The sequence below is a fragment of the Seriola aureovittata genome, chromosome 17 (genome assembly GCF_021018895.1).
Source record: "Seriola aureovittata isolate HTS-2021-v1 ecotype China chromosome 17, ASM2101889v1, whole genome shotgun sequence".
In the NCBI taxonomy this organism is placed as follows: domain Eukaryota; kingdom Metazoa; phylum Chordata; class Actinopteri; order Carangiformes; family Carangidae; genus Seriola; species Seriola aureovittata.
In genome coordinates, this window is record NC_079380.1 from 5,707,647 (window position 1) to 5,718,116 (window position 10,470).

General features: G+C 41.3%; 1 protein-coding gene across 1 annotated transcript; it reads right to left on the reverse strand.

The window, feature by feature from the left end:
• Positions 1-9,372: 9,372 nt before the first annotated feature.
• rprml (reprimo-like) lies at positions 9,373-10,432 on the reverse strand. The gene has a single exon (XM_056401876.1). It carries the CDS (start codon positions 10,429-10,431, stop codon positions 10,096-10,098), a length of 336 nt encoding a protein of 111 aa, XP_056257851.1. The 5' UTR covers position 10,432; the 3' UTR covers positions 9,373-10,095.
• Between the last annotated feature and the right edge of the window lie 38 nt (positions 10,433-10,470).

The window sequence follows — 10,470 nt, forward strand, 5'->3', positions numbered from 1 at the left end:
CCTCAGCTGCTGCCATCACTGGCGCAAATACCACCAAAGAAATGTAATTTCTTACAGAGAGTTTAATGAAATCATGAAAGAACCATAATAAAGTATGTATTCAATATTAGAATTTATTGTCTTTCTTTTCAATAATATTCTGATGTCATCATGTTTGCATTTTGCAAAATTATCTGATGTCCAAAAATATTCAGTGTTTAGCCTCATGTAAGCCTGGACAGAGAAACACAGTTAGTTGAATTTGATTTGATTTTGCACGCATTAACACTGATTTGAATACTGAATCTCATTGATCACGATGTTGATTTCATCCACATTTCGCAGCCCTGCCAAGTACAGCGAGGTCACATAAGGTCACGATACAAACTCACTGTAAGTATCTATAGGATATTATTAGAACATTTCAGGAGGCACATATGTCAATATATATATATATATATGTAAAATATGAATGTGACCCTGGAGCTACCTGACACTTATATAGCTCTCTATAGGGACTGGGCTGCTGAGTTTTGATTAAATTATTTGCCCTTCTCAGTAATATTCAATCACACTCATGCGCGCACACACACACACACACACACACACACACACACACACACACACACACACACACACACACACACACACACACACGCACGCACACACACGCACACGCACACACACACACACACACAGAAATGGTCATCAGTGTTGGTTAAAGAGTTAGCTCGTTGCAGTAGGGATCTTTTATTCATACCCCAGGGGGCGGTGAGGGAAGGCTGTGCATCGAGAAACCCAGCAGTTCTCTCCGCATCAAAGCTAAAAGCATTAAGCACATTAGCTGGATGCATTGGAAGCAAACAGCATGGCATCATTGTTGCCTAAAACATACTGCATTTCTTTAAATGTTATCCTATTAGTACGCTGTTTTTCTCCGGAATTGTTGCCGCCATCAGTCAGCGGCGGATGGTGACAGTAAAATGGCAAATGTGAAGTTAAAGCTCTTATCATTAGTTCATAAGTCTGACTCACTTTCACGCCGCCCCCACCCCACCTCAGCCCCTCCCTCCCCTCACATGCACGCACACACACCCCTCTTTTGCCCCCCACCCCTCCTGCGGCATCAGCTCAAGAACATGGCCATTACCTTTCCCCGTTCCTATGGCAACACCACCCTGCAGCCCTTATGTGGTGGTAGCAGTGTGTGTGTGTGTATGTGTGTGTTCACAATCGTGCGAATATGTGTGCATGTGCATGAGCTTTGTTTAGATAATGTCAGCGAAGAGCGCGATCAAATTTTAATTTTTTTTAAAGCTTTAATGTCGTCCTCTTCCTCTCGCTGTGTGTCACTGATAAATGTGAAGAGACATTTTAGGTTTTTGGAAACGAGAGCTCACATGTTGCAGTCCAGTGTAAGTTTCTGGCTGTGTTGTAATTCTTTCTGCTTGAACCCTGGCGGCAGGTGATTAGTAAAGCTCTGATAAGTATGACTGGACAGTCAGAGAGGCTTTGAGCTCTCTCATCAGAGGCCACACCGCGTCACCTTGATCCCTTCAGGGAAGCAGAAGTTTGGAGCCTTTTCTCCAGCAATGTAGAGATGAAAAGAGATGATATCTGGAGACAACAAGAGTGACATGACAGAGCCAAAAGAGAGTGAAGGACGGGGCGAAGAGGGTGAATGTTACTCTCTCTTTGGTGGTCCACCGTCCGGCGTGTAGGGATGAAGCAGAGAGACAGCCAGACAAGCAATGTGAGATAATTTCCTCTTTTTCTCTCCTCCCTGAGGAGCAGGGCTGACTGACAGACACCCCCCACCACCGCCGCCACCACCTCCCCCGGCTGTGGGCAAGCTTTGAAAAGTGCCTACCACCATCTCGAGCCAATTAACACGTCTCTATGCGCACTCTGAGTTTATTAATACATAATAAACTAGTTAGCCACAGACACCAATTATCTTGCATTTGCCATTTAAATGTAAGTGGTGGGAGGGAGGTGTGTCGTAGGCGATGGGAAGGGTTTGTAATGATGCTGCAGAACGGTGCACCAGTTTATAGTCAATAGAAGTGATTTTCAGTGGAAATCAATGGGATGAGACACCGAGCGTCCCCTTGAGAGGAGGTGGCCATTAGAGAAAAGCATATTAATGCCATTTGCCTTAGAAAGAATGAGCTCCCATTCTATTGAATGTTTGCTTTTTGTTTATTGTAGGCTTGATTAGTCCCATGGTGACCGTCTCCATCTAAGGCAGCCAAGCTGGTGTCATTGTGTCTCAACTCCCTCTCTCCAGTGCTTTTTCTCTGAATGCTGACTTAATCAGACACAACCTGTGCCAAGCTCCCTCCGTCTGTTTTGATCCGGTCCCCAGTGCCGAGCTGTCTCCTCGCTCTGACTGGATCTGTGTTCGCGTATCCAGATGCACAATTGACCCGGACGTGATCCTCGGTTAAATACAGGAAAAGCGAATGAATGATGGTTTAGTGCAACATATGACTCTGCCATCCCTCACCAGAATTAGATTTAACCTTACTGCCGAAGGCCTGCACAGACAATGAGCGTTAGCATTATTATTCTTCATTTGAAACTTTCCTTCAGGTTGGAGGCTCATTAGATAATTGAATTTAGAATAGTTTATGATTTCCTCAATGAGAGATCGGGCACTGGGGAAAGAGCGTGTCATTCTCAGTGACTCAGACTGATGTGGCCGCTTCGTTTTCTCTCAATGCATGAAAGCTGCAGATTCAGACTGTGGGGCCACCTGTGCTGCTGAGGATCACGCTGCCACTGGCTTTCTCTCTGTTTGTTTCATTTTATTGCAGACATCTGTTCCGTCTGAATATGATTAAGCTTGTTACACTGAATAGCACATGTGAGAGCTAAACCTGTGAATACTAACTATTCATTTGCATATTGTTTGTAATGACTCATAGAAAAGGGGTTTGGATTTAGGAGACCTCCCCTTTTAAAAGATTATGGTTAATATTGAGCTTTTCAAAGCACACAAATAAAGTAAGTGTCTATATTTGTTGAGAAGCGAATAAAAAGGAGAATAATTAATTTCTTTAAACTATAATGCCTTTGTTGTTTCCTATTTTCACTTTGCACTCACCCAATTCTTTTTCCTTTTAAATCCCAGAGCCTCATTTCCATTTCACTTATTTTTAAGCCACACATGTATATTATAATAGTCAACTTCTTATTTTCATCCCCTAATTTCATCCATGCGTTTGTGTGAATTCAGTGGGATAGCTGGTTCATAGTGTCTGAAAAAGAGGAATTATTTTGAAAGTTCAGACAGACAAAAAGCAGCAGCTGCTGGAATGGGAACACACTGACATACTGACAGGCGAAGTTCAGGACTGGGCAGGCACAAAAGCACAGTGACACATCACATCTATCCAAAAAGTGAAGAGCGCCGCGGGGTTGTAGCTGACGGCACAGCATTGTTATGAAATCAACAGCGGCCCCATTGGCACATGATGCCCGCATTCACGCTGAGAATATGTGCAGCACAGAGACACATTTGTGAGTGTGAAATGATGTAGGTGTATCATTTTGTGGACGGTTTGAAAATGTGTTAATTGAGTTAAGTGTTTCTGTTTCTGTGTGTGCGCGCAATTGTATGTATGTGCGTAATCGCCAGCTTTTCATCTTCACGGTGTTGTGGGTAATGGAAAGAATGAGGCAATTTTGTCGTTTGCTGTTCATTTGCCTGCACATAATAGATTTGTTTAAAATTTTATGAGTTTGAATGCAAGGACTATTGGTTCCCCGCTGAATTGGATGTGGCACAATTTGCCTGAGGTGACGGGGAGAAAAGGTGTGTGTATGCTTGTTAGTATGTGTGTGCATTTGTGCGTGGATGTCTGTGTGTTCAGTGTTTTTAGTTGTTTTTTTTTTGTTCAGAGATTCCACTAGTTTTAATGGACCCCATGCCATCTTAAAGAAGGCCTATAAAACTTTATAGAATAGCTTTAAGACAATTGTGCATTTTAGAGAACATTGTGTTTTAGGGACAACATAAGTGAAACAACTTTAACAGGCTGAGTTCAAGTGAAATGAAAGCGAAATATTCTATGATGTGACACTTTTTGAAATGATTTGCAAGTCATGTCCCTGTGTGTGTGTGTGTGTACGTGCATGTGTATGGACCAAAGGGAGAAAGAGGAAGGAGGGTGTTTGCATCCACTCACCTGAGATGTGAGATACCGGTTCCCTTCCTCAACCTCATTGCATGCATTTTTATTGCTTCCTCCTTTGAATACAACACATCCCATTAGGAACAGATTGAATGGGGCTGAGAAAGGCCACTTCATCCTTGTGGGACCTGGTGTCAGCATAGACAACAGATCTTATGTGTATATTGCCATCTAATCAAAAACACTGAGGGAACAACAAATGCTCCATGGTGTCATCTGCACTGACAAATCTGCATTGTGTCAAAGTTTTCTGGTGGAAAAGTGAAGCACGACAAGAACGAGCCCTTTCACCGTGATGTATTGGTTATTTTCACTCAAAGCCGCACTTCAGTGCAGAGCTGCCTTACTTACTGAATGCCACTGCTGGTCCAATCACCATTATTTCTGTCATGATTTCAGAGGCAGTGCAAGGTTCATTATTTTCTGCAAGGTCTCTGTTGTAAAAGGTCAGCGGTGACGCTTCTTGACAAGCAAATGTACAGTAGCTCTGTGGGCGTGGAGCTTGAAACGCACCAAACCTGCACAACCGCACACATGTTGATTGGGGCGAAGGGTCAACATGTTAACGTGGCGTTCCAGCACTGCCACTGCAAGATTAGCCTATTAATATCTTCTTCATGCACTTATTATAATTAACTAGCTACAGCTCAACCTGCGCTGGTGAAGTCTTACTCATCATATAAATGTCTCCTTGTCCAGTAATTCAACCTGAGGGCCCATAATAGCACATATCTTCCTTCTCCAAAGAATATATGATTATTGCAGATGATTCAGTTAGTGAAGAAAAGCACCATAACGATCCATGTGTCCACAGCAGATTGTGGACACATGGATGATGCTCCATGCTAACTCTTTGGCATATGCTCAGCGGTGGTGGGCGACTCGTTGTGACTCAGAAGTGAGAAACCTGTAACATTAAGCTTAACTTTAGGCAAGATGGCGTGTAATTTAACTGGCGCTGAGCCAAGTAAAGAGAAGGGATTTTTGTGAAGAAAGAAAAAAAAGAAAAAAGGCAGAGAACAATAATGTATTTTGAATGCTTTCTTTTAATTGAATCAGAAAGTGGGACTTCTTGGCACTAACATTGTGGTCATGATATTCCAGTTTTTTAGGGTTTTATCAAATCCTGAATGCATTCATGTGCGGCGATTTTGCACTAGCACTGAATGTTCAGTTGCAACATTCCGTGCCAATGCTAATAATAGTTGTTTAGTGCAGTATGAAGTGAGGGTGTGATGATTTTGGATATCAGCATTTCACTCCAGCAGCCTTTGTTTCTGTCACAAACTTTTAAGTTGGTTGTTTCCCATGTAGACTGTGTGATGCTAATTCCTAAGTGACTTAGTAGTCGTGCACAGACTGTATGACTGAATGTGTCATATACAGTATAACTAGTCCATATAGGCCAAAAGTCAAGCAAGATTTAACACCATGGATACTGCAAACACACTGATTTAACAGTGACAATAGTTTTAGTTTGAGGCTGTTCAGAGCAGAATCTGCTTGACTGTTTGTTAAAGACTAAACATCAATGTAGCCAGATTGGTTCACATTGATGTGCTAACTGTTCTGCTTTATGCTAGCAGTGGATGCTAGCTGCTTTGTTTCTACGATCGCAGTGTTAGTGAACCGTCAGTGAGTGACATATCCCATCCCAAATGTGGTCAGTGTTAGCAGCTGCTGCCACTGATACATTTGTCATGTTAATCGTAGATATTTTAGGTTTGTTATATCTGCAACCTTCCATGCTTGTTACCATTTCTCTGGGCTATTTTCTTTCTGTTGCTTTCGTCTGGCTCTGGCACACTAAGATGACATTTCCATTCTTATATTCTGACATCTCTACCTTCAAAGCTCTCATTAGAAAAAAACACCAAGGGGAAAAAAATGTGTGTGTATGTCTGGAAGCAGGCTAACGTTAGATAGGGCATGATAACAGCAAAACAATACACATCTATTGTATATTCTGTAGGCAAGTATACGACAAAAGATCTGCACACTATGCTAATATGCTACACAGCAATTTAAATAAAGCAATGCTTCGATCTAGCAGAGATCTCTGGTAGCTGTTTTGTCTTAAGAGTTTGATTTTTGATCCAGCACCTGTGCAAGTGTTTTGGATGTTAGTACACCCTGTTACATCTATAAACCCTGACATGTTCCAGGGCCTCTGTCAATGGACCCTTCAAATCATTGAGAACTGTGTCATGATTTACCATACAGTATTTTTTGAAACTGCATTTTAGTGCAACAAGTGAAGAACAGAACAGTTAACTACTTTCTCTCTAAAAATAGCATACATACTTACTGATTCCAACAAGCATTCACTGGTGCATGGTAACAATACCAGAACAATTCTGTTTGTTTTTTCCCAGAGGATTACATCACACACTTTGGAAGAAAGGAAGCGGTTTGCAAAGAACTGTAATAGATTTTTATAATAGCAGTTCTTTCCACCAGAATGACTGTATTCACTACAATAAAGCTTAACCATTTGACCTCCTCTCTATATAAAATCTGCTACAGTTTATATCTCAGTGTGAAATCAGTGGCCTACTGTTAATTTGGATGCTTTACCACATGTTGTCCTGCTTCAAAAGAAAATATGACATGGCAGCTTTAATTGAACTCTGTGAGGATGAATAATCATCTATGGTTTCATATTAATTACTCTTTGCCGTGCTCTGAAAAATGATGCACTTATATCTTTTGTAGTGGTTACCATGTCAACATGTTTAAAGGACCCGTATTTTCCTCTTTTCCACTTGTGTTTAGTTTCAAGTGTTGATCCATAAGAAGATATTTTTGTGGTTTTAAGAAGCATAAATTATCTCATTGTAGTTTTACATATCCTGTCTCAGGCTTCTCTCTGGAGCCCTAATAACAACAGGTTGGTGAGCCAATCAGAAGAGAGGAGGCTCTGAGCCTCTCTTCTGACTGTTTACTGAGTGATCCAATGAAAATATAGCAGATTTCAGGTAAACACTCAGAGAAACCAAATCCTGCAAGGTTGGATGGTGGGTCCAGGTGGTTGGGGCTTTGGACATGGTGGAGAGTGGTGACTGCTTTGTTATGACATCACAAAGTTACAAAAGTCCTGACGGCTGGTTTTAAGGCCAACCAGTCTTCCAACCTAAACAACGCCATAGGTCGTATTTTCATCCCTCTGATATGACCCATAGGAGTGTCTCCTGAAATAGAGTACTGGACCTTGATTGTCATGATTACAATAATCAACACAATGACCTACCTAGGTCGCCATGGTTACTATGATAACAGTAGGTTTAGGCACTAAAACTACTTTGTTAGGTTTATGAAAATATCGAGATTTGGGTTAAAATAAGTACTTCTTCATCATTAGACGATCTTTGTTGTCGTGGTTACAATAATAACAAGTGGTTAACTTTGCCGAACCTCTCACGGATAATAGAAAATACAACATAAACTGCCACTTTCACATGGGAATCAAACTCCGCTCTTTTGTGACATATTCCTGTGTTTTGTCAACCCATCCATCCACCTCATCCTCCATCTTGACATTGACTTTGTTGCTCTTTATACTACGTCACCGCACTTTTTCCTTTGCTCCTGTCATAATTACTACCACTAGATGTCGTCTAATAAGAAAACCAAACTATGGGTCATAATAACCTGCTGCACAGAGGACTGATGGACTCATTTATTCCAAGAGGACAGTTTCTGAATACAGGCTGTGTGCATTTCTCTGTGGACTGAGGCTTTGATACTTTCATAGTATTAATACAGAACCTAGACCTGCTTTATGACCAAAAAAGACATGGACATCTACCTTAATACAAAATAGGACCTTTAAATCCACAGTATTTATTATATGTATGCTTGATATGTGTTGTGTCAGCTATTAAAGTCTATTTATCTAATGACTTTTATTTATTCATGTTGTTTTTCTGAGATGCTTTTGGTTGATGTCAGACTTTGCTGGTCTGTTGAGCATCAGTGTCCTATGTGTGCATGGTGAATGGGCACATGTGTGAATGCATGGCTGTGTTTGTAAGGATTCATCTATCCCATCTCTCCTAACAAGCACTGAAATAATAATGAGAACATTGGTTGCTTCTGAGTGGGGCACATAAGAGAGATGGAAGAGGAAGAGGGGGTAGTAGATAGAAATAGAGAAGAAACTGAAGAGAAATTGAAGCAAAATTCTGAGCTGGACACAACTGAAATCTTTATTCTGACACCTCGAATGAAACTTTTTGTGGGTTTTGTGTCTGTCTCAAATACAATTAGTTAACAAACAACTATTTTTTCTTGAGAAAGGAAAATAGGTGTGTGCAATCTGCAGACACATCTGCAGGAAGAGCAATGATATAAAGCAAAATGACAGTTCGTGAATTTCCCTATATGTCCTCTTTGTGATACTGAGATATTACAGGTTGTCTCGCTGCTGGCTTGTTCACATCTGCGTTTTCTTTCACACACTTCCTGATGGAACAAAAGAAGAAGAACATGGACTTCTCTGGATTCCTTTCTTCTCTGTAAACTCGTCAGGCGCAGCCGCAGCTGCTGGGAAGTGAAGTGGTGAGTTTGAATGTGTCTTGATTGCAGCTGGCCACTCCTCAGAGAGATCAGATTAAATGCTGTGAAGCCAATATGAGCTCGGCCTGTTGTCCTCAAGATGGATAACTCAGCCTGGCCCCTCATCGCCTCGCTATATAAAGGTGCAATAAATGCCAGGCTGCTTTTACTGAGTACTTATCTATTAAGTGTGATTGCGCCATATGAGCTCACTGCTTCAGATTTTTTAAATCTTCATTTCAAGGTAGCACTATGTAAAATAACCTTCTCTAATTTCTTTAAATGATCCACTCATTTTTAAAAGTGCATCCACTTTAGTGCATTAATGGATTCACTTATTGCTTTCATCTTGTGCATAAACTGGTAGGATCTGATTTGATGTGAAGGGAGAGATCAGAGAAAACTTCACAAGGGTGATTTGATAACTTTAAAATGAAAAAGTGAAAAAGATTGGTATAATTTTAAACAAGTAATAACTGAGTTCTACATTGAATGTTTTCAACACAATATGGGAAGAAAAATATCTTTGCAAACAAGATTTTCTGAAACACACAGAAAAAAAGATTTAAATGCATACAATGTTGAAATTATAATGATAGTAGTGATATAATGATAACAGATGACAGAGATTAATATGGTCGTTTCAGTGTTTTAATTGCATGCTGCAGTTTCAAGTTCAAAGTTTTTTTGGTACAAAATAATTCATGCAGCATCAGTGGTTTCAAAAGTGCAAAACGGGTCCAAAAATCACTTTACAGATCAATTAGCGAGCATGCCAAACAGGACCAGAACCACCCCATAAAGCTGTGACGGAATCTGTTGAAAAACGTGCAAGTTTTCAGTACTTAAGAGTATTTACAAAACGAGACCAAGAAAAATACTTTGTATAGAGAATACCCACATATCCATCAAGTCCACGGAGTACACTGGCAGACCCACAATCATGCTTTTGACAGTTTTAAAAACATTCATTAACGATCATTTCAAATTTACAAAAAGGAAGAAAAAAGAATACACAAATTTGAGGTAACCGCTTGTAAACATTTTCGTCACTTTGTTCGAGTTGGCAATATTGAAATTCACTCAATAGATTCAACAGATCGGCCCACGTGTAAACAATTGCCTGCTTAGGCACAAACTTTACGCACAAACATTGGTCGCTGGACTACTTTCCTGTGGTCATTTGCGGAAGGAAATGTGAAGTTTTTGCATATCTTTCCTCACTAGGACACAGAGAGAGAGAGAGAGCGTCTTTTAAAGTACATGCAGGTGCAGGTCTTGACCTGCGGCTGGAAATGCGCACCAGATCCTCATACCGGATCTCCGCTCCAGTTCTCCACTGTACCTGCTTCCCCCTATTCTAGCTGAGCCCGATCATGACCGTCTCCACGTCTTTGGAGGGTCTCCGTTCCTTCACCAGGAAGTTGATCATGCTCTCCGATTTGATCATCAGGTTGCACCCGAGGAAAAATATACCGAATACGACGGTGAGCGACAGCACGCACAGCACCGCGATCTGCACCACACGCATGACAAATAGTTTGCGCTCGTCTTGCAGCAGCACTAGGGAGCCTCCGCCATCGCCGGTCACCACGTTGTCGGTGCCATTGCCGGAGTAAGTCGCCAGAGTCCCGGCGAGGGTCTGACTCCCGTTAAACAGTGCGCCCTGGGTCACATCGAAGAAGGAGACGTTCATGTTTCCTTGTGGGTTATCAGCAGATAGACACGCGACTCA

Coding starts and splice junctions, on each gene's coding strand:
- rprml (XM_056401876.1), bottom strand. CDS start 10,431: ATGAACGTCTCCTTCTTCGATGTGACCCAGGGCGCACTGTTTAACGGG.